This window comes from Zootoca vivipara, chromosome 10 (assembly GCF_963506605.1).
Source record: "Zootoca vivipara chromosome 10, rZooViv1.1, whole genome shotgun sequence".
Lineage (NCBI taxonomy): Eukaryota > Metazoa > Chordata > Lepidosauria > Squamata > Lacertidae > Zootoca > Zootoca vivipara.
This window is the reverse complement of record NC_083285.1, coordinates 41428265-41452995: the sequence shown is the minus strand read 5'-3', so window position 1 is coordinate 41452995 and position 24731 is coordinate 41428265. Positions and strand designations below refer to the sequence as shown.

Genomic DNA, 24731 nt, shown 5'->3' with positions numbered 1-24731 from the left:
TGCACTTGGGGTTCCTTAGGTATGTGCCTCCATGTCCTCACCAGGCCTACACCTCTTTACCTGTATAGTCCCCAGCCTAATAAATTTATGCCTGAACACAGTTGTTATAGCAGAAACCCAAAAAAGGTGCCAACCATATTTCCAGAAGGGCAGCCATCTTTGTTTGCTGCAGTCCAAAACAATGAAGTGTTCTCGTAGCGTCTTAAAGACGAACCAGTTTATTGTGGCATTTGCTTTCCTGGTACTAGAATTCACTTCAGATTTCTCAAGCCCAAATGAAACAAAAACAAGATTTTATAGAACAGATGTGCCTATCTATCTAAAATAAATCTGGCCCATTCCTGACACAACTGAAGTGTGAGGGGAGGAGGCTAATCCAGGAAGGCAAAGACTTAAAGACTTGTTAGACTTTTAAGGTGTGTAAAGGAGACGAACTGCTTCGTTGTATTGTACAATAATACAAAATCTTGATTTGAGGATTAGGAGGTTAACTTGTTAAGCCTAAACCTAAAGTGTCCAGGGATCCAATTGGAAGGAAAATAATCATTGAGAATGTGGTGCTTTGCTGTTGGGAAGAAGACACAGTACTTTTTTGAGGTTTTGTGGATTGGGATTAGCAGGAATTAATGTAGCTCTAGGCTGTATCTGCCAGTGACATGCTTTGAGAATTAGATCAAGGTGGCAGTTGAGAATGAAAGACTAAATAACATATGGTCAGCCTGGAGGCTGTATGCAGGACTATCACACAATTTTGTAATCTTAGGGCCTACCGGTATATCAGGATAGGGAAAGTAGATTTGTATTTAATCCTTTGTTTATTTGGTCTTCTGCTCCAAGTGGGAGGCAAGCTGTGTATGCTGTTCCTATGTTAAATCTTTTTCCTAAGTACATACATTAAAAAAAAACCTAAGTAAACTGTTAATCTAAATTCATAACACTTTGTAGTCTCAATTCTTTTCACCGCTTCATGCTTAAGCCTAGTTCCAAAATGCCTTGAAGTGCCCTTGAGGGGATTTTAGCCTGTTTGGTGAGAGACAGCCAGGATAAAAAAAAATTATTTTACCTGGTGGCAGTGGAAAGAAGCAACACTTGCAATTACTGTACTTCACTGGACACAATTTCCTGTGAGAGGTCCAGAGGGAAATCATAGAACTGTAGAGTTGGAAAGGATCCCAGAGGTCATTTAATCCAACCCATGCACTGCAGGAATCACAGCTAAAGAATCCCTGGCAGATGACCATCCAACCTCTTTTTTTATAAAAAAAAAGTGAATAAGAGTCTACCACCTTCTGAGGGAGCCAGTTCCACTTTAGAACAGCTTTTACTGTCAGAAAGTTCTTCCTAATGTTTGGTCAGAAACTCCTTTCTTGTCATTTGAACCCATTGGCTCAGGTCCTATCCTCTAAAACACTCTAGCTGTCTCTGCAGCTGAATGCTGGTCCCACCGCCTCTCTTGCCCCATAATTGCACCACCCACAATCTTTCAGATTAGGTAAAGAGCATGCTCTATGATCCAGCCACCGCCACCACTTCTGCAGGTTGAATTATTTGACAAAAGGTTCCCCAGCGACTTGCTGCTATGTACTTCAGAAAGAGAACTGGCTGATTTCCTGGATGTGATCCATTATAATAATAAATAATAATAATAATTTATTATTTATACCCCGCCCATCTGGCTGGGTTCCCCCAGCCACTCTGGGCGGCTTCCCACAAAATATTAAAATACAATGGTCTGTTAAACATTAAAAGCTTCCCTAAACAGGGCTGCCTTCAGATATCTTCTAAAAGTCTGGTAGTTGTTGTTCTCTTTGACATCTGGTGGGAGGGCGTTTCACAGGGTGGGTGCTACTACCGAGAAGGCCCTCTGCCTGGTTCACTGTAACTTGGCTTCTTGCAGCGAGGGAACCGCCAGAAGGCCCTCAATGCTGGACCTCAGTGTCCGGGCAGAACAAAGGAGTGGCGACGCTCCTTCAGGTATACTGGACTGAGGCCGTTTAGGGCTTTAAAGGTCAGCACGAACACTTTGAATTGTGCTTGGAAACGTACTGGGAGCCAATGTACATCTTTCAAGACTGCTGTTATGTGGTCTTGGTGGCTGCTGCCAGTCGCCAGTCTAGCTGCTGCATTCTGGATTAGTTGTAGTTTCCGGGTCACCTTCAAAGAGTGCATAGAGTGCATTGCAGTAATCCAAGCAAGAGATAACCAGAGCATGCACCACTCTGGCGAGACAGTCCGCAGGCAGGTAGGGTCTCAGCCTGTGTACCTGGATACAGAACTGACCTGCGCCTCCATGGACAGCTGTGAGTCCAAAATGACTCCCAGGCTGCGCACCTGGTCCTTCAGGGGCACAGTTACCCCATTTAGGACCAGGGAGTCCTCCACACCTGCCCGCTTCCTGTCCCCCAGAAACAGTACTTCTGTCTTGTCAGGATTCAATCTCAATTTCCATTCATTCCCCAACAAAGCCACATGCTGTGTGAACCTGGCTTTGTTAATTCCTGCACTTGGAAGGTTGTGTTTTGTTTGGAAACATGAGTGGGGATGCGTGATGATAAATTTCTGTGTTGGGCAATCTCCTGCTGCGAGGGTTGAAGTGAGAAGCCTAGCAACAGTGGAGCCTGTTTGTTATGGGAGCATCAGGAACGGCATCAGGCTGTGCAGAACAGAGAACAAGCAGTGGCCCAGTTCAAATTCACATCTTGGTGCTTCCCCCAGTTTGCCTCTGAAGTAAGCACCCTCCTGGTTGCTTCTGTGGTAGCACCATATGAAAAGTCAGCATTTGTATATGCCAGCCTTCCCCAACCTTGCACCCTCCAGATGTCCTGGACAACATCTCCCTTTGCTGGCTGTGGGCTGTCATCCAAAACAGCTGGAGGATGCCAGCTTGGGAACGGTAAACAGCTAGGGTTAGGTTTGTACCAAAAAAGGGAGATTTCGGTCCATTGTGAGAGAAGATGCACCAGAGGTTGACTCCAATTACAGTCACACCAAGCAGAGGAACATGTTGTGTCCAGACTTTGTTGGATCAAAACATCATAAGCTGCATTTGCACATAACAATAAGTCAGACTTATTGTAGTTTATTAATGAATGAGCAATATGCTGGTGCTCGCTCTCCAATCTCTCCGCTTTGCTTTTCCCTTTGTGTGAGTTGGGGTAGGCAAGCCAGGAAGGTGTGGCTTCCCAATTTCTTTGAATCAGGAATTGTGGCTTGTTCAATCAATCAATCAATTACTGTATTTATTGCTGTCCAAAGACCCAAAAGACAAAATTCAGTGCATATAAAATACATTAAAAAGTACTGTACACAGACTACTTGGACAAATCATTAAGACTATGCTTTTTTCAGACTTTTGTCTAATGCAAATTTATCTCTGATCCTGACCACCTCAGACAGAAATTTGACAATGGCCAAAATCACACTGGGAAGTTTAATGCCTAGTAGGAACTTGGCATAGAATTGGCAGGTTTTCCTGGTAGATTTGCCATTAGTGGGTTTTTCAAATGTTGTTGGACCTGCTTATATATTCTACAGGACAGGAGAATGTGCTTCAGGCATTCTACTTCCTGGTTAGTACAAGGACATAATCATGTGAAATAAGGGACACCAACAAATCTACCTTGGAACATTTCAGAAGGAAACACTTAAGTCTGGCCTTAGTAAAAAGTCTACCATAATTGGTGACTGGCAAATTTTTTAAATATTGTGTAAAATGACCTGGCATACTGCATATTCACAGCACTTGGTGAGCAAGATGAGAATGAGGGGGGGCACAGATCACAGAAGGCAAAATCCCAGAGTCTTTGTTTTACTCAGGCATCCCCAAACTGCGGCCCTCCAGATGTTTTGGCCTACAACTCCCACGATCCCTAGCTAACAGGACCAGTGGTCGGGGAAGATGGGAATTGTAGTCCAAAACATCTGGAGGGCTGAAGTTTGGAGGTGCCTGGTTTTATTGATTTTAGAGCAGTGTCATAACCCATATGTAAAAGAAGGTCTGGAGACAAACCAATTGAAGCAGCTTTTTGGGGGGCAACAAGCTTGGACCAACAGCTTAAGTACTCATCCTGAGATAAATGAAGGAGTAACTCTGTGCCCAATTTAAAAACATTGAACTTATGCCAATATTTGAAAGCTGACCACCAGGCCCTTGTCAGCAGAAGGCATTCCCCAGTTTCTAACAGTATGCCTGAATTTGGAACACAAGCTCCCTAACAAGACATGATTGCCAGGTGATTTGTTGTTGGCTTGCTGACTATGGCTTATTAGGGAGCAACACATCGCAATCCCTAGTTTGGGTGTAATAGGAAACCAAGGTTTCCTGGCTTGTTTATTCCCCTTGCGCTGGAGAGGAGCAAAGAGGGAGATAGAAATGGTGGCACAGCAAACGGTGGTTTGATAGAGAAGGACAACATGCTGCTTGCTGACTGTAAACCAAGACAAATCAGAAAGTCTGGCTTATTTTATGAGTCTGTGTACATATTTCCTACTCAGTGTTGTGAAATGAAAGCCATCTCCTGCAATTGTGGTGAACCACCAACTCCAGTCACACTGGTTCCTTTTTGGTTTGCTAGATCAAACCTTAAATAAGAGAGCTGATTTTTCTAACTTATGGCTGACATTTCTACAAGACTCCATGGGCAATGCCACTAACAAGGTACACAAGTCACACTGTCTCCTGACACACACACTCTTCCACACTCTTCACAGCACGGTTCTTCCCGTACCTTCATGACAGGAAGCACTACCCTTTCTCAGAGTTTGGTGGGAAATATCCCCTAGAAAGCAATGCCCCCTCCTCTTTTTCAACCCCCCTGTTAAGGATCCACGATAGTGACTCTTTGAGTGGCAGGCAAAAAAAACATGTCAGCAGTATATAAGGATTTATATGCAACAAGAAATATTAACAAATGGCCTTAAACCAAAAGGTTTGATAGAGAAGGACAAGAATCAAGCTAAGAACAAAGGGAACTGTGTAAAATTTTCTTCCAGCCCTTTTTGAACAGTTTATTACTGCTTTCATTGTTGTATTCCCATTTATTTTATTTTATTTTGCATTTGTTTAACCACCGGGAAAGGCAGAAGAGGAATGTTATATTGGGCAAATGTTCAAACACAATGTTCTGGTTAATTATTGCAGCAGTTTGTCTTGTCCTTTGACTTGGCCTTTCTTGGCGAGGGGAAAAGAAGGATATATTTTATTCCCCCCCCCCTTCCCTTTCCCTTTGATGCATCTCAATGCAGAACAGTAGTGGAGTCCTCAGGTTTCCGGTGGATGCTGACCATTCTGGGGTGTGCGATGTGATGAAGACGTGAGCTACAAACAAGAGTCGTGCATCAAATTGTGGAGCGACATGCATGCCGGTTTCACCATGCATGCTGGCCGAGTTCTGTCAGGATGCAGAAAACAGAGGGCCACAGCAAATGGACAAGTTCTGTTAGGAGCTGCAGGCAATCCCTCAGCTTCCTTCCTAATTCCCTCGCTCTCTCACAGAACCTAGCAGTGCCAGCCAAGAGGAGGGAGCTGCTCTGCCAAGTCAACACTAGGTGCTCCAGCTTGACAAGGCAGGCCGCACCTCATAGGCTGCTTGAATATTTCAAAGGGAGGGGAGATTGAGGAGGAGGTCTGCTCTAGACGGTGACTTCCGTCTTGCTGTTGGTGGAGAAGGGCCGCTGCTGCTGGGCATAGTGGGTGGGCGTCTGGCTGAAGACCTCAGGGAGTTTCTCGATGCTGAACTGGCGCTTGGTGGTGTAGGCCTGCCGTCGAAGGTCGGGGTGGTTGGGATCCCACCCTGGTTTGAAGGCCGGGCTGCCTGCCAGTGTGTGGGTACTGGCTTTCATCACTTTGGCCTTCTGTCCTGGTGTTGCCAAGCCAATCAGAGCACAGCCGTCCTGAAAGGAAGAAACGTCTTTCTGGTGTAGCGTCAGGGGAGGAAAGGACAGCGTGGCTGATGGCGGCATGTCCACCACAGGAAACCGCTTGTAGAATTCCTCAGGAGCACTTTCTGGAAGGGAATATATGGAACAGAGCAGAAAACGAAGGACAAAACGTTCTTAAGGTTGTAATGGCTCTCCTGACAGCTGTTTAACCATTTAAGCATCCTGCTTGTGAGTATCACAAGAGGGATGTTAAATGTTAACTAATTCCATCTGTACATAAGCAGGAGAAGGTTAATGTCAGGTCTGCTGAAAGCATTAGACACACGCAGTCTTGGTTTGTGTGTCAGGCTAAGCCAAACCACACATTATTGCAGGATTGTGCAGGTTCCCAGAGTCCTCCTGCTGTGCTCAGCTTAGCCAGAGTTTGGCTTGGCAAGTTGTCTGAACCCAGGTTTGTGGTTTAGCTCTCCTGAACAAGCTACAAGCTGTGAACCACAGGACAAGCCTTGGTTACAACTTGTGGTTAGTCTAGAGATGGCTGAACCGTGAGCCCAGATTCAAAGGATATGCTAAGCCAACCCATGACATAGCACAGCAGCAGGATGTACAAGGAGGAGCAAAGCAGTCACAACCTCCTCTCCTAGAGCTCAGAGGTTTGTGCAAAGCGATGGTTTGGCTTAACATGACAGGCAAGCCAAACCATGGTCAACAAAAGGGTAGATTTCAACAATGTAGATAAGAATGATACAAAGTCTTATATATAATTACATCAAAGAGCAAACCTGCATGCCTTTTGATGTTGGCAGGAAAAGCCACCATTGTTTTGAACACCTGTGAGTACAGCTAGATAGGCTTTGGCTTTCTTCATAGGCCTTTATTTTAAATAACTTTGTTTGTGGTTACCATAACAATGAGGCCTTCTTGAATAGGTTAAAAGCTGAAGAAATGGCTCAGAGTGATTTGAGGTGCTCACCCCTTCTCTATGTCATAGGCTGGTGCATGGAGGCTCTCCAGCTGTTACCTGTTGGTAGAATCCATCACCATGCCTTAATCCAGCCTTTGCCAACCTGGTGTCCCCCAAGTGTTTTGAACTACAACTCCCATCCACCCCTAGCATTACACAGCTATACTCACTGAAGCTGCTGTAGACCAAAACATCTGGAGGGCACCATGCCGTCGAAGGCTGTCTTAAGGCCTTAAAAACTCTTCCAAAGTGTGAGGAATAATAAATGCATAAAGGGGTGATTAATATTTGTTAAAGGGCAACTAATCCACGTTAAATTATTTTTGTCATCAGCTCTTAGTCATCTGCTCTGTATTCAACACCCCCACTGTAGTTGGGCCACGAGACTCACTTTGTTTGCCCTCAGCTCATGACTTATTCATCTCTCCAAAACAGCTCCCTTTTCAGTCTTAGCTCATGTTTTTCTTCCCCTGCAATCACTTTCCTTTCTTTCCCACCTCATTCAATCCTCCTCTGGCATTAGTGAAATCCAACATTTACTAGTAGCGATGGGTGAATCTGTGAATTTTGGTTTCTCTCAGTTTCTCATGTCTCACTTCTCCACAGTTTCACATCAGTTTGTATTTTTTTTTATAAAAAAAACACCAACAACAGCCAAAGTCCTCAGTAATATGCACCAGCATTTACATACGAACTGCTAATATGCACGTTTTCGTATGCAATTTTGCCTAAAACACATTTTTCACAACACAATTTACCCTAATATAATGCATAATTTTATCCACTAATATATGCTTTTTATGCACATGTCCCCCTCGTATATGAACTTTTGTCACATTGCATGGCTGGAAAACTGCACTGCAAAATTTGGGAAAGCATGAGTTTCAAAAGGTGGCAGCATTCCAGTTCATGTGTTGTTTTGGAAAGTGGAATTAGGTTTATCTTTAAATGTGACCTGAATCCAGTTTCTCCCCAGTTTCTCCAGCTACTACCCAACAAAATGGAAGGCCAGCAACATGGTGGGGAAAATTTGGTCCAGCCCAATGGTCCCACTTCCTTGTGCACAACCTTACAATCCCCCACCTGCCTCCATACATGTCAGAGGCCATCTCACCTCTGCACAGGAGGCTACGTTCTGTCAGAGGTTCCTAGGCACACCCCATGCAAACATCTCTCCGTCAAGACAAGCGAGAGACATTGCAACAGTCCAAGAACACATTCCAGCTGGGCAAAAACACCCAAGGAGGGTGTGAAGCATGCCCAGGGCAGGGGCATGGTCTGGACTATGGCCAAACGGAAAAGCTTGGCCCATGTTTGGGCTCCCAGGCCTAAGGTTCCCTGCCCCTAGACAACAAAGGTGCAATGTTGATGTCACCCCATACACAGCAATGGACGGATGGGTACAAATATAAGGAGATATGGCACACCACACTGGGGCAAGCAGCTCTCACAGCCTGCCTCCAACAACTGCCAACTTTACTTTGCCCGACAGGAGACGCAGTGCCACAGTACCTACCTACAGCCTTGAGAGTTGCATACTTGGCATAGTCAGGTGCTTGGTGTGGCAACGTGCTTGCCATTTGCAGCCGGTTGTTGTGTGAATGCGACAGCCCAATCTGTGAGACGCTGGAGGGGTTAACCACGGCATTGTTCAAGTGGTTCTTGTCTGGAAGAAGAAAGAGGTGGCAAGGTACGGCTTCTTCAGCACAATCCGCTCAGTGTCCTAGGCCCTCCCAAGTGGGAGCAGAATTGCAAAATTCTGTATCCCAAGAAAGTGGACCTCGGGCCAGGCAGAGAGCCAGTGAGGCACAGCGGACAGACACCTGGAGGTAACAGCAGTTGATGGAGAAGGACAAACACCTCCAACCCACCTCCAATGCCAGGTCATCACAGGAGGTTTGAGTAGATGACCCTTAGGGTTCCTTCAAACTCTATAATTCTATGATTGCCTATAGGTAACAGATGAATTCTTTTTAAAACGCCTCAAATATGTGACAAGAAAAGATGTAAACCCTAGTGGTTGTCTGACTATGTCTGTGTGAACGAATTGGCATTAGCAGCTATATGGCAAGGGATGTTGAAGGCAAAGCTCTGTTAGGAAAAGAAACAGAATGTGTTGCTCTCTCCACCGCTTTCTTTCTTTGGCTGGGTTTCTACGTTTACCATTCTTCTGACAGACAGAAATTCAGCAGGTGGGTCATTGGAATTAATGTGCATGGCAAACTTAGATCCATAACTTTCATTGGGTCTGCTCTATGAGTGTGACCAGCATTGGAAAGAACCCATTGTAATGGATTGCTTTGTGGTCATTTCATTTTGCACCAGGTAAAGTATTTTTCAGCCCCCCAATCCCCCCCACTTGTCCCAAAGGTGGCAACCTTGACTAGGGGCTTCCCTGGAAACCTGGTGGGGAAGCAAGATCTGTTGGAAGGGTTAATGCTGTGAACCCCTCCATCTTATGCTCAGGTTGTATACATGTGTAAATAAAACTATATATGCTAAAACGCCACAGTCTCCATTGACCTTCAATCCAAGGAAACTGATCCCTGGGTAAGCATAGGAACCTCTGAAGCCTCTCGCTGCTCAGAGATTGGGATAAGCGCAACAGTAATACAGCCAACAGCCTTTGGAACACAGGACGAGGCTTTCCAGAGTCTATTGATTTGCTTGCGTTGTGTAATTCTTTTCTCACCTCACCACCTGCTGCCGGTTAATCTTGTGACAGCAAAACCTTTAGGGCAGAGTTTGTGCATTTTGCAAAGCATATCGGGGGGAATGGATCCCAGCTTTAATTAAGGATTTGGGGGCCCGGCAGTATTAGGCAACGGTGATTATGACGATGATCCGAATGATACCCCTGGCAGTGGCTGCCAATGTGGTTATCGCTCAGATTTCATTCTTCAGGGCCTCAAGCGAGTGACACTCATCAGTTCTCACTTCAGTTAACCAATGTTCAAAGGTGATGGGGAGGGAGGCAGGGAGAGGAGGGAGGAAATCTGTATTTAAACTGGGACAAGTGTCATGGGCAAACAAGAGAGGAGGAGACAGAGCGCTCTCTCGGCCCCAGGCAGAACTGAGTCACAACACAAAGAGAAGCAGCAGCAAACCATCCCCCTCCATCAGCTGGATGTAAATCGGAGCAGAGATAGCCCCTTGCCTGCCAGCGCCCACCCCCACCCACCACAAGAATTAGCAAGGAAGAGATTTTATGTGTAAAATGTTTGGGGGAAGTGTGCATGTGGGGGAATCCTGCCCACATCTAGTCACTGGTGCGCTCAGATGGTTTTCACCCTGGCGACTGTTCACCTTGCAAAATGTGGGGGCTGACATTGCCAGAGGTCACACATGCCCCCCCCCCCCGATGACCAGCTGCATTTCTCCGCAGGGGAATCCCACCCCCCCCACCCCGCTCAAGAGCAGCAGAGGCTGAAAAGATACAGGGAAAGGATTCCTGCCAATTGTTCCCTTTACAAAATGCTCATGAACAGTTAAGTCAGAAAACTATCTGTTCCAATATTCTTATTCTTAATATTTAACAATATTTCTATGCTGCCCACTAACTATCATCTATTTGAACCTGTGAAATCAGTGAAGGTCCTGTGTGAGTGTCTGGAGGCGGTTGGAGGATGGATGGCGGCTAACAGATTGAGGTTGAATCCTGACAAGACAGGAGTACTGTTTCTGGGAGACAGGCTGTGTGTGTGTGTGTGTGTAGGACTCCCTGGTCCTGAATGGGGTAACTGCCTCTGAAGGACCAGGTGCGCAGCCTGGGAGTCATTTTGGATTCACAGCTGTCCATGGAGGCGCAGGTCAATTCTGTGTCCAGGGCAGCTGTCTATCAGCTCCATCTGGTACGCTGGCTGTGACCCTGTCTGCCCGCAGATTGTCTCACTAGTGGTGCATGTTCTGGTTGTCTCCCTCTTGGACTACTGCAATGCACTCTACGTGGGGCTACCTTTGAAGGTGACTCAGAAGCTATAACTAATACAGAATGCAGCAGCTAGACTGGTGACTGGGAGTGGCCACTGGGACCACACTCTTCATTGGCTCCCAGTGTGTTTCCAAGCACAATTAAAAGTGTTGGTGCTGACCTTTAAAGCCCTAAACGGCCTTGGCCCAGTATACCTGAAGGAGTATCTCCTCCCCCATCATTCAGTTCAGCTCTGAGGGCCATCTGGAGGTTCTCTCACTGCGAGAAGTGAGGTTACCAGGAACCAGGCAGAGGGCCCTCTCGGTAGTGGGCCTTCCCTTCAGATGTCGAGGAAATAAACAACTATCTGACTTTTAGAAGATATCTGAAGGAAGCCCTGTATCAGGAAGTTTTTATGTTTGATGTTTTAGTATGTTCTGATATATGCTGTGAGCTGCCCAGAGTGGCTGGGGAAACCCAGCCAAATGGACAGGATATAAAAAATAAAAGAATCATCATCATCATATTGGTGATGGGCATTTGCTAACCCCCCTCCCTGCCCAGGGCTCCTATGTGCTTCCAAAAATAAGTGAACAGGTAGAATTTCAACAGGTACAGCTTCTTCCCCACTGCCACTCCCAGCATGGAGGCAGCGTAGCAGGAAGGCTTCGTGTTTCTGCCTCTTGCACATATGCTCTGCCGGAATCATTTAATGGGGCAGTGCTACTGGATTACCGTTTGTATACATTTGCATACATTATGTAGGCATTTATGCACTTGGTAAGTTTGTTGTACAGTTGATACTGATGTGGATGCATTGATTGCATTTGTGTGTGTGTGTCCCCCTTAGCCGCCTTAGGCTGCCTTTGGGGAGGAAAGGTAGGTTCTAAATATGGAATGGCATGCAACATTCAACAAAAAGAGAGGGAGAATATATTTTCTTCCTTTACTCATACCAAGTAGTGCTTAGACTGATGGCAGCTTGGCATATTGAGGGTAGAGGATAGGCATTATATAGGCCATGCGAGGACGTGAGGTGTGTGTGTGGGGGGGGGCTGTCCCTGCTCCACACAGACCATGTGTGATGAGGCTTCAGGAGTGCTTCCACATGGCAACCCTCTTAACAAAAGGTGCTGCTGCAGAACCTTGAAGGGTGCTCCTGTGCCTTTAAGAGCCAGGCAGCAGGAAAGTGACCAGCAGGTGTAGCATTGTTCATTTCTAGGACTCGAGGTTTCTATTCCTGCCATGCTGAAAGGGAATGAGACTTAGGTGTTTCCTTGCACACTCAGTGCGTAGAAGTCCTCTTTTGGGTTGTTTCACCCCCACCCCCCCTGAACCAAGCTGGTTGTGTGAATTTTCACCAAACCCTCTAGGATGGGCAACCTGTGAACCTGGGATATTCTGTATACAAAGAAAGTTTTTCCCTACACAGGCTGCATACAATACCACACATTTAAAGCACATGCCTTCCCCCAAAGAATCATGGGAACTGTAGTTTACCCCCACTCTACAGTGCCCTTAATTGCAGTTCCTAGATTTTTGGCAGGGAGAAGGAGAACGGCCTAGCTGTGATTTAAGCTGTTAACATGCACACAGCTGAGGACTTTGTGATTATCTTACCTGTGCTATTCCTGGGAGATCGAGAAAACCCATCACCAATCTGGACCTGCACACTGCCAATGTGGCTCTCTGGCAAGATGTCAGATGGTCCATGTCCTCCTGGCTGTTTCAGGAGATCCGTGAGTGTCCTAGAAAAGGTATGGAGGGAAATTAAGCAGCGGCATCATGAGTAAAGATCCTGAGCTGTTGTTTCTGTGGGTATAATTCTGACACTTTTATCATGTGTTGTTTCACTTCACACGTTGCTTACCCTTTGCACCTGCTTGCCTTTCCAGACACTGCAAGGTATGTGCCCTTGCTGTTCATTTGTTGCACAAGCCTCCCTGCTCAGGATGGAACAGGCTTCTGTTTGAGGGATGCCTCTTTTTCTCAGCACTTAAAACTGCAAGGGGAAACAGCTTTGTTCTTTCATCTGCCGATAGAGCTCAGTTTTTCTTGAATGGGGCTGAACAATTTTCATGGTTATATAGTCTGTGAGTTGTGTCACGAACACCAGTGTTGGGGACCAGCTCCGGTGTCCCCAACATCATTTTTTAAAAAATCTCAATTGCACTTGAAGCTTTACTGAACCTAATACGAGGCTTTGGTCTAGCACAGGCTTCCTCAACCTCGGCCCTCCAGATGTTTTGAGACTACAATTCCCATCATCCCTGACCACTGGTCCTGCTAGCTAGGGATCATGGGAGCTGTAGGCCAAAAACATCTGGAGGGTCGAGGATGAGGAACATAGCTGCCAAGTTTTCCCTTTTCTCGCGAGGAAGCCTATTCAGCATAAGGGAAAATCCCTTAAAAAAAGGGATAACTTGGCAGCTATGATGAGGAAGCCTGGTCTAGCACTAACAGGAAACCAAACTGACAACAAGAATTTATTCACGTTCTATAAGGGGAGGGGAAGAGGGCAGAGAGAATATCTTATCATTTGTTTTCGAATCAGAATTTTGGGAGCTGTCTACCAAAATGTACAATGTGGATGTGTTTTGGTTGTCTGGATCATGCTTCTTTCCAGCTGCCCTTCATTTCATTTCATTTCATTTATTTGTAAAAACATCTACCCCACTTTTTCAACTCATTGAAACACAACTGAAACTCAAAACCAACAATAGATACATAACTATTAGCAATGGAGAAACAATTAAGCCATATTATAAGTGGGCTACTGTGTGGACATCTGGGCTGCTGCCAACACGTCACTGTTGCTATTATTTCCATTTTTCTGGCCTTCCAGGGTCTTTCTTCTTTATGTATTCATTTCCCAAATAACTGACCTGTGGGGAATTCATCTGTTGTTCTCCATTGCACAACGTATAATCTTTCCTTATGAGTACTGATCCAGAGCCTGCCAGGCTCTTTGTGGACATATCCTCTGGGTGTAGATTAAAAACTTGCCTTGCACCAAGCCAGGCGACTGGCCCATCTGTTTCAGAATGGGACACTGTGACTGGCGTCAACTCTCCTCCAGCCTCACTACTTTAATTGGGGGTATTAGTGACTGAGCCGGAGGCCTTAGCCGCCAGGGGTGGCAAGCCTTTTTTCCACTTGGGGGCCACATTACAGGAGTCATGCAACAATGGTGGGCAGGGTAAGAGTAGGAGGGGACAAAACTGTTGAGCTTTTCAGGCTAAATTGCAAAAAGAAGAAGTAAAAATGACGTTTTCGAGGTATTTTTATGCCAAAAGAGCACTGCCAACAGGGGCTGCCTGCCATATGTCCGAATCTTCCCAAACATTTTTACCTATTTCCAAACAGACACTGCTGCCGGCTGCAGTAGTCCGTATATGTCCAGGAGATCCTGGACGTATGGCAACCCTAGGCTGAGAGAAAAAAAGTAGGTGGGTCCAAATGTTGGCAGAACAAGAGGTATGGTATAAGTGTGTGTGTGTGTGTGTGTGTGTGTGTGTGTGTGTGTGTACATCAGGCTACCTTCCAGCCACAGAAAAGCCAGAGATTTATACACCAGCACCCTGATCTTTCCACCCTCCATCCAGGTAAGCAAGAAGGATTATGACAGTTCAACATACCCTCCAACCAGGGTGCATGTCTTACTAGTCATGCTCCCGTGTGAGTCACATGACCCACGTAAGATCATGGAGCCCAAAATGGCTGCTGTGCTCTCGCAGGGAAAAACAGGATGCCCCGTTTTTTCAGGGACACTTGTGGGGGATGGTTCAAGGGCACATTCCAGATGGACAGAAGCACTTGAGGAAGCACAGGAGGAGAGGGCCTTGGCCTGGAGAGAGGGGATATGGCAGAGGCAGGGAGTGTAGCTTATAAGAGTCATGAGGGCTAGTGAGAAGGGCCTAGAGGCTGCAACTCTGGTTCTCCAGAAGTTTGGACCCCAGGCCTGAGGTTCCCGAACGCAGCCTGTTATACATGCAAAAGCGTGTCTGCTTTCTTAACAGGAAAATATAATCAGCGGGGGGTAGGGTGGGGGTGGGGCCGGAAACCTCCCCAGAAAAATTATGGCAACTTGCATGATAACTTTTAAAATAATAATAAGACAAAAGCCCTAGAGAATAGCCCAAACCCAGCAGTTCTTGCAATCTCATACCTTCTCACAATTGCTTTTATAACTTCAGCATGAAGTGCCAAATTACTTCATGTAAGGAACATCTATAATTTGTGTCACATTTGCATTTGAAACACTAGGAGCCTCCCTGCAATTCCCAGGGGCTCCTGGGCCGAGGCATGTGCACTTACGATAGTGCGGCTCCAGAGTCCGTTATACAAAATAGTTCTTTCTTCATGCAAATTGACACAGAAGCAAACTGGGTGGCAGGAGATTCCTGGCAGGAGATTCTTAAGTGAAGTTCGCAACTGCAGCGGCTTTAACTATCAGCATGTATTTTTCTTGACACAGATTACTGTGAAATGTGAAGCTAGAGCAATCAAGGACTCCTTTACTCGCAGTTTCAAACAAAATGATGGTTAACGGATAACCTTTCTGTTGTATTCTTTGGTTCTGGCTGAAGAATAGATTTCATTCTCATGCTAGGTCTCATCCATGGTGTGATATGCTTCCCTAAAAAAGCCATGGGCTCTTGCTACCAAGTTCCACTGAGCGTTTGCTTAAAACACACTTGCGTGGACACCTTCACTTCAAATGAGTCACATGGGCCAGCTAAAATGACCGACCCCTGCCAATGTTGCCCTTAACTAAGATGGCGACCAACGACTTGCCCTTACAGTAACAAAGCCCACAACGATGTAAGCCACCTTTAGCATGGTTTTAGCTTTGGAAAGGTAGCTTACAAATTGATTGATTGATTGAGGAGTGTGCATAGCAGGCCCATTGAGAGCTCCGCCCAGCCCAGAAGAACTATTGGTCAGCCTGGAACGTCAATCACCCAGCTGTGGAGGGCGGGCTCAACTTCCCGGGAGCCTCACTGCTAGGCCGCACAAGGCAGAACCGCATAAGGAATTTCCTGGGGAGAATACCGCCATGCACACGCAACTGTGGGATACTCTATATCCCACACCCAGAGTGGACAAATACCAACAGATGATGATGATGCCTGTAAGGATTGCTGTTTGAGGTTAAAGCTGGAAGAGATCAGGTGGGAGGAAAGATATGTAGTGGGGAGAAGTATGGAAAGCGAGGCAGATCTGGAAAAAGGCCTATGGCAGACCAAATCCCCCTCCCAAACCTGCCTGTCCTCCATTGGCTCCACCAGCACCTCAAAGAGGAGAATGAAAATTCAGATTTCCCCCTATAGTTTCTTCATCTGAAGTGTTGGAAGTCGAAGGGGGGGAAATTGATGTCCTCTTTCAGATGGCAGTAATGCTCCCCCACCAGAGAAGGGGGAGAAAAAAAGAGGACGCTTCCGTATGGGAAATATTGTCCAGACCAAAAAGAGATTTCTACCCAAAGAAAAGAAAGGAAAGAAAAAACAAACAAAGAAGAACGAATAACTCATCTCTATTGAACCCCTTCCCTCCTTCTACCACTCTGGCTATATGCTTTCTTTCCTGACCCCCATTCCCCGATAATTTGCCCCCCTCCCCTGCTGCCAACCCCTACATATCTGAAGTCAATGTTTCTTTCAGTTTGGCGAAGAATTGTTCATCTGTAATGCCATTTAAATGTTTTGGTTTTAGATTTTGAAAAATGATTTCAAAAGATTTTTGAGTGTTCAAAATTTTACAGCAGATTTTCATTTGGTGTTTGTTTTCTGTATTGTTTAAACCAGATCAAAATGTAAGTCTATAGGTAGAGATTTTAAGTATTTATTGCTACAATTTAGTTGACAAATTGATGTTACTGTAAAGCCATACGTTCTGTTAAGTCTTGTTTGCTTGAAACACTAGAATATTTTTGAAGTGCACATGGCTTGTTGTATATTTTAAGTGATTCACCTTTTTAAACCCAGGATTCACCAAGATGTACTTTAATTCAGGGCATTATAAAGTTAAACATTTTTGGAACATATTTAAAACACTGCAATCCTTTTGACTTGCATGGACAGGTGGAGTCCCCCCAACTCCAGGAGACTCCAGGTGAATAATGACTCAAGACAACGTGCTATGGGATTAAAATTGGCCACAACATTATTAAGTTTCAGATGTAGGGAGACCTTGGCTCAGGCATTGGGCGTTTATCCATCCCAGTCCCCATCTGGGGGACATCAGGGTTATCCAGAATGTGTGGGAATTGGGCTGGCTCTGGAGAACTTATGTTCAAGCAGAGAGCCCCCCCCCCCCCATTTTGCCGCCGCTGGAGGCGAGAACAATGACAACCTCTTGGCATATGGCCAATGCCTCCCATCAAGACCCCTTTAACGGGGAACCCTGGGATCACCACCGCAAGGGGGGCGTGGGTCACCGCTTCACGTCCCCCCCTTTAGGAAGATAGAAGAAGAAGAAGAGTTTGGATTTGATATCGCGCTTTATCACTACCCGAAGGAGTCTCAAAGTGGCTAACAATCTCCTTTCCCCTCCTCCCCCACAACAGACACCCTGTGAGGTGGGTGGGGCTGAGAGACTTCAAAGAAGTGGGACTAGCCCAAGGTCACCCAGCAGCTGCATGTGGAGGAGCGGAGACGCGAACCCGGTTCCCTAGATTACGAGTCTACCGCTCTTAACCACTACACCACACTGGCTCTCTAAAGGATTCCGTCCAAGGCCTGAAACCGCCAAAGTTGTGATGTTTTGCTATGGGGAAGGCAAAACCTGCCTATGCAGGAAAATTCCTTTCCGGCCCTTCAACAGCGACCATGATGTAGCAGCGCCCGCGTACCGGTGTAGAAGAGGTTAACCTGCAAAAGAAGACTTAACTGAGGGAGGGGAGGGTGGGAGAAGCTCTGGAGCCAACTGATGCTTCACAGGTCAGATTCACCTTCTGTTGTGTGGGCAGGGTGGTCCTTCCCCCTACCTGGCCGATCCCCTGGCAACGCCCCCCCCCAGGCGGGATTGGGCAATTGGCTGAGGTAGGCAGGGAGCTCCAGGTATCCAGCCTGGGGAGGGCGAAGACAGCCCATACTACTGGGAGCCACATTGGGATGGGGGGGGGTTGCGCATGACACGCAAAAGGCGCTCCCCATTTGATGTGGGGAGCGGTCATTCCCTTATGTGCCTTGATGGGCTAAAGCACATGCTGAGATGAGAACTTCAGGAGGACTATGTGTTTTCCATTCTGGAATGAAAGGATGCTTACAGTGGCTCGTTGCTCAGAAACCTATATATATTGTAAAGACGTATAGCCCTTCATTTCCTGCATCTGATTTAGGAACAAGATCTGACACTGACCACTAAGGTACCTTTGTAGTAGAATAGCAGCAGCAGCAGCAGCAACAACAGTTCTATTATTTATTATGGGAATAATCAAAGCTATTTTTTTCATTGATATAATGGAGGATCAGTATGACAAAGTGTTGAAAAGGATTGTGGTCCATTGATCCATGCAGTTTGGGGTTGGAATCTTGCAGCCCCTGTGCTCAGTCAGTAGAGCAGGAGACTCTTAATCTCAGGGTTGTGGGTTGGAGCCCCACATCAGGCAAAAATATTGCTGAATCGCAGGGAGTTGGACTAGATGACCTTCGTGAACCCTTCCAACGCTACAATTCCATGATTCTAACCCCAAATGTCATATACAACAGAAACCTCATTGCCAGCGGGAGGGGATTTCATGGCTATATATATATATATATATATATATATATGAATGAAATCCTGTATACCAGGATCCAAGTTTGGGGGAAAAACTCTTTGGTGAGAGAACCCTAGCAGAGATTTAAAGTCACAAAATATGCAGTAAAGTTTGGAAATATAGGCTGTTAGACCTCTAAAAATATGCCCTTCCAAGTGAGTTCCAAAATTTCCCTCTTCCACCCCAGCATAGGAAAAAACCACACGTTTGGTAAGTTAAAAAACGGTTTACTTACAAACTCTTCAAAAGTTTGGTTTATGTGCTTTTACATACATCAGCTGAAAATTTGCACAGCCAATAAAACATAGTTTAGTTACAAAGTGGTAAAAGTTCCTAAATTATTGGTACAGGAACACAAGAGTGGCTGGTGAGAGCCATGCAGTTGAGCTGGAGCAACCAGCTCAAACATTATTCACACATTGAATTCAAAGGTAGACTGGGGGAGGGGGAGGAACAATAGACTTGATTACCTATTTCCTCGGTAAGGGAAGTGACATAGCTAAGCCTGGCAGGACAGCTTAGTCTATGGAATTAACTCCTTCCTGCATTAATAAGACTTAAGCATGCTGGTTATCCTACATTTGCGGGATGGTGTTTGCAGTGCATGGGGCAGGGAGAGTTAACCCCTCCTTCCAAGCTGTGACACCCCAGCCACAAAGCAGCATCACACTGCAATTAGGCTCCCCCCCAGGGGCGTACCCAGGATCAAAACTAGGGGGGGGGCAAGGGGCGGGGGCAAGGCACGGGAGGGGAGGGGCCACAAAGTGGGAATGTGGGCGGGGCTACAGAGCCCAGGTGAAATCAAAATAAACAGTAAAAACTACAGCAAACTGATCACATATTTTAGGAAGGGGTCCCCAGAGTTGTTGACCTTTGGGAACTGACACCACACTTGCGTATTATACCCCAGAGGACAGGATCACACTTCAAAATGACCTTAACAGATTAGACAACTGGGCCAAAGCAAACAAGATGAATTTTAAAAAGGAGAAAAGTAAAGTACTACACTTGGGCAAAAAAAAAATGAAAGGCGCAAATACAGGATGGGGGGCACCTGGCTTGAGAGTAGTACATGTGAAAAGGATCTAGGAGTCCTGGTGGACCACAAACTTGACATGAGTCAACAGTGTGATGCAGCAGCTAAAAAAGCCAATGCAATTCTGGGCTGTATCAATAGGAGTATAGCGTCTAGATCAAGGGAAGTAATAGTACCACTGTATTCTGCTCTGGTCAGACCTCACCTGGAGTACTGTGTCCAGTTTTGGGCACCACAGTTCAAGAAGGATACTGACAAGCTGGAACGTGTCCAGAAGAGGGCAACCAAAATGGTCAAAGGCTTGGAAACAATGCCTTATGAGGAACGGCTTAGGGAGCTGGGTATGTTTAGCCTGGAGAAGAGAAGGTTAAGGGGTGATATGATAGCCATGTTCAAATATATAAAAGGATATCATATAGAGGAGGGTGAAAGGTTGTTTTCTGCTGCTCCAGAGAAGCGGACACGGAGCAATGGATTAAAACTACAAGAAAGAGGATTCCACCTAAACATTAGGAAGAACTTCCTGACAGTAAGAGCTGTTCGGCAGTGGAATTTGCTGCCAAGGAGTGTGGTGGAGTCTCCTTCTTTGGATGTTTTTAAGCAGAGGCTTGACAGCCATATGCCAAGAATGCTTTGATGGTGTGTGTGGGGGGGAGGCAGACGTGAACCTGAAGCGACGGCGGCGAAGGGGAGAAAACCAGCGGCCGCCTAGAGGAGAAGAGGGAAGTCTGGGGGTGGGCGGGGGGGGGGGGAGAGAAGGGAACCAGGCTTGGATCGGGGCCTCCGCGGAGGTCTGGAGCAAAGCCCCGGCCTCCGCGAAGCCTTCCGAGGCTCCGTAGCTGCAGCGGTCTGGCAGGCGCTGAACGACTCCCGACGTTCGGGAGACCTTTGAGCACAGCCGCGCTGTGCGCATGCGCCCTGCACGGCGGCCGCCGGAGTCCACAGCCGCGCTGTGCGCATGCGCCCCGCTTTGCGCATGCGCAAAGGTCTCCCGAACGTTGGGAGCGTCAGCCCTTGCCCCCTCCCACACAGCGCGGCTGTGTGGACTCCGCACGGCTCGGGCGCAAGAGACTGCTGCGGGCGCCGAACTCGCGCTCCGCTGGGCTGTCCTCCGCCTCTGCCCACCAGCCCCGCCGGCAGCGCCAGTCTTGCCCGCAGCTGCCCGACCGGCCCTGCCTCTAGAGTAGGGCAGCGGCCCCTCCCTGCCCCGCGGTGGGTACGCCCTTGCTCCCCCCCCAATCTAATTGCGGGAGCAGTGATGTGATGAAGGGAGGATGCAGGGCAAATGGGAAGGAGACAGACAGGTTGAATATAGGTGGAAATTCACAGCATGAACACCTCGGCAGATACTGATTCCCCACCCCAAGATGCTTCCAGGGCTTGATTTTTGCTCTCTGACCTGCAGCCTGACTTGTGTCTGAGTTCCCTCCCAGTGACTTTCTTTGCAAAGACCAAATTAGCACATCCTTAGCTGGAGAAAGGGATGGGTAAGCATGCCCTCTTCCCGGAAGGCTCTCCACTTCCAGAAGTGTTTATATTTTCATGTTTTAATGAGATTGTGTTACTGTGCATTTTAATTATAGATGTTTATATTTTAATGCTTGTGTAATTGGTTTTTATACTTGTAAATAGTTTCGAAGCCTATTCTGGCATTAAGCAGGATATATATATATATATATATATATATATATATATATATATATATATATGAGAATCCTATTTATGCAACTGGCCCTGCCTCCAAACAGTGCTGATAGGTTAACTGGGGTTTGGCGGGAACCCCCAATGACTAGCACAGGGAGGCAGGCCATCCCAACCAGCTGGTGAGTCCCATGTGGCCCGAGGTGCTGTGCACGGTCCTTTAAAGGGCGCCCACAAAGGAAGATGTGAGCTTCCTTTAAGATGAAGGAAATAAGAGAAGCATTTGTAAAATACTTCTCAGAATTGTACAAGAAAGGAAAGGAGAGGAATTTTAAAATAGAGGAGTATATATATATATATATATATATATATATATATATATATATATATATATAACAGTAATCTGCCAAAAGAAAGGGGAACAAACTGTGATCTTAAATAATCATGTAACAGCTCAAGAGGTCTTAGAGGTAATAAATTGGTCAAAAAGTGGTAAATCTCCAGGACCAGATGGACTAACGGCAAAATATTATAAAAAATTAAGTGAACAATTAGTAAACCCATTGAAAGATGTGATGATTGATGTCTTAAAGACAGGTGAAATTCCAGGAACATGGAAAGAAGCTTATATAACAGTGATTCCAAAACAAGATTCGGATTTAATGCAAATAAAAAATTATAGGCATATCTCATTACTAAATAATGATTATAAACTATTTGCAAACATTTTAACAAATAGATTGAAACATTTTTTAGGTGAATATATACACCAAGATCAGGCAGGGTTCATTCCAGGTAGACAAATGAAAGAGAACATAAGAAACATATTGAATGTGATAGAATACTGGAGGTAAAAAATGGGGGGGGGGGAGAGCAGCAATAATGTTTATAGATGCGGAAAAAGCTTTTGATAATGTTTCCTGGGATTTCATGAAAAAACTGCTTAAAGAAATTACCGTAATTGTGGATGTAAATTTTTGAAAGGAATACAAGCAATTTATTCAGAACAAAATGTGAAGTTAATCGTAAAGCAGGTGATAACGAATGAATGTAAAATACAAAAAGTAACTAGGCAAGGATGTCCGTTATCACCGCAATTGTTTATATTGTTTTGGTGCAAAGCATTGAGATAGAAATTCATAAAAAAGTAAAATATTTAGGGATATTCAGCGCCGAGCCCCGACTGAGCAGGACCCGGCAAGAGCAGCAGCGTGCGCCGCGCCAAGTCCCGACCCAGCGGGACATGGGAAAGACAGAAGCGCGCGGCGCGCCGAGTCCCGACCCAGTTGGGTCTCGGCGAGGCACACGCTGCAGAAGCGCCATGCAGACCTGCTCCCACCACTACCGTTACAATACCGCAGTACGTCTTATTTTTGGGGGATGCCTTATATTTTATTGCCTCCAGAAAATCGTGCCATGGCTTATTTTATAGGCACGTCTTAAAATGTGAGAAACATGGTACCACCGCTGCGCATTGGGGCCTGTCTGTTGACAGGATTAAGGATCTGGGCAGCTGGAAATCTGAAGCATACAAGAGTTATGTTCGGAAGCGGCACTGAGGTGCAGTTGTTAATGCTGTTTTGTTCATTCCTAGGTCCGCCCACCTTGCAAGTCTGGATAGTTGGGCACAGCATTGTCCACTGGGCCGGCAAGAGGGCAGCGGAGTCTGGATTTGGATGCAGGCTAGGGCTCCCCAACCATGTGAGCGTCTCCTGGGTGTCCAGACAAGGAATGTGTTGGGAGGAGCTTCTTCCAACCGTGCAGGCGAAGGTGTCTGCAGAAGGCACACCTCTGGCGATGGTGGTGCAGCTGGGCGAGAATGACTGCCGAAAGCTCCTGGCTTGAGCCTGCGGACCCGTATGCAGGAGGACTTGGAGGAGTTGAAAGCAGCTCTTCCTGGACTCAAATTTTTCTGGTCGCAACTCCTGCAGTGACGTGAATGGAGAGGAAGTCATTGCCCAGCTGCCACCAAGAGGACCAGAAAGTGCATCCAGAGCGCAGTGGCCAAGAAGGTTCTGGCTTTGGGTGGGACGGTGATCCATCACCCGGGCATTACTTTCCGCGATGCGTCCCTTTACAGGTTCATCTGTCTGTGATTGGGAATGATTTGTGGCTGACCTCTGTGTCAGCGGGGTTAAGAGATTGGTTACAGGTGTGAGTGGTTGGCGGCGAGTGCTGGCTCGTGTGGTGGATAGGCTCTGGTTCAGGTAATAAGGATGGGGGAATGCTCTTGCCATCCCTATGTGTAGGGTATTCTGTTAAAGGAATCCAGGGACTCAATTTGGTCAACCCTGTGAGTGGGTTGTGCCCGTGCCTGAGTCCAGGGGGACATCTGGGTGGTGGACATAGCCTGTTCCTGGCTTTCCACCTATCCGAGTGTTCACCCTAGGCTGACCTATGCTGGTGCTGTGGGTCAGCGCTACCTGCAATGGTGCAGGGAGCTAGTTGAACCAGAGCCTATGCAACCACTCACTTGCTGTAATCAATAAAGTTGTGGCCTAAATTCTGACAGAAACCAAACCAAAATTTGAGTCTTGTCTGAATTTATTTAAGGGGGAGGTTAAAGGTCTGAACACACAAATTGTTTTACTACACCACACACAAGGGCTGCTGATAAAAGGTGGAGGAGTATTCAAAGTATTTATTTTCCCCTCCATATACCTGTACTGCCTTTCTGCCAACGTGCAGTTAAGGTGGATTGCTGTTTACACACACAAAAAAGCACTTCAACACATCTGGTTGTCTCATTGCTTCCCCCCAGGAAAACTCGCTGAATTGGAGCAAACATCAACAGTGTTTCCGCATACTGACGTTTGCTCTAATTCAGTGGTAAATTCAGTGTCCCAGGAAAAGCAGCGAAGCAAGCAGAAAACCTCTCAGACCCTGCTTTCTAGACACAGGACAAGCAAAGTGTGGACGAGCCCTAGGAGTCGGGATGCAAAAGGAGAACTGGAAGGAAAAAAGAGCAATTCTATGTACCAGTTGCATAATCAATAATTATCACACACACACACACTGGCATTCTGAAGAGCATATCTGCTTCATTTTGCTCAATGGCTTAGATCAGCTCTGGAGGGGAGTTTGGCATCCATGCTGGATTTCTGGGCAGAGTGATGACCTGCAATCCCAGCTAGTCCAGACCATGTAGATTTAGAGCCCAGCGTGTGTCCGAGCAGCTCAGATGTATCACTGGAAAGAATGACAGAAACTGGGCAAGGATAAATAGGGTCCACAGTGTGGCTTTGCAAGGGAAAAGACCAGTCGATAAGGAACAGCAGAGAATGGCATTCTCCTGAGCAGGAATCTTCTGACTTCATGTTTAGAGGTGAAGCTGGTCATAGGTTGCTGAGGAATCCTTGCCAGAGGAGTGGAGGGGCTGTTGGTAGGGAAGGGTACCATGAAGGGCACAATCAGGGCGGCAACAACCTAGTACACAACCCATATTGGGGTTTACACACAATGGCATTTAGATTGTTGTCTTTGATAGTATGTTGAATGCAGGGCTGGAGTAGGAGTGCGGTGCGGAGGACTGGACAGG

General features: G+C 46.5%; 1 protein-coding gene across 1 annotated transcript in view; it reads right to left on the bottom strand.

Moving 5' to 3' along the window:
• Positions 1-5277: 5277 nt before the first annotated feature.
• The window catches only part of SHISA8 (shisa family member 8), a 33637-nt gene continuing 14183 nt past the window's right edge, over positions 5278-24731 (bottom strand). The window contains exons 2-4 of the mRNA XM_035128044.2: positions 12375-12502; positions 8361-8510; positions 5278-6005 (exon numbers count right to left, since the gene is read on the bottom strand). Coding sequence (XP_034983935.1) covers positions 5632-6005; positions 8361-8510; positions 12375-12502 — 652 coding nt within the window. The 3' untranslated portion in view covers positions 5278-5631. The remainder of the gene's footprint in view (positions 6006-8360; positions 8511-12374; positions 12503-24731) is intronic.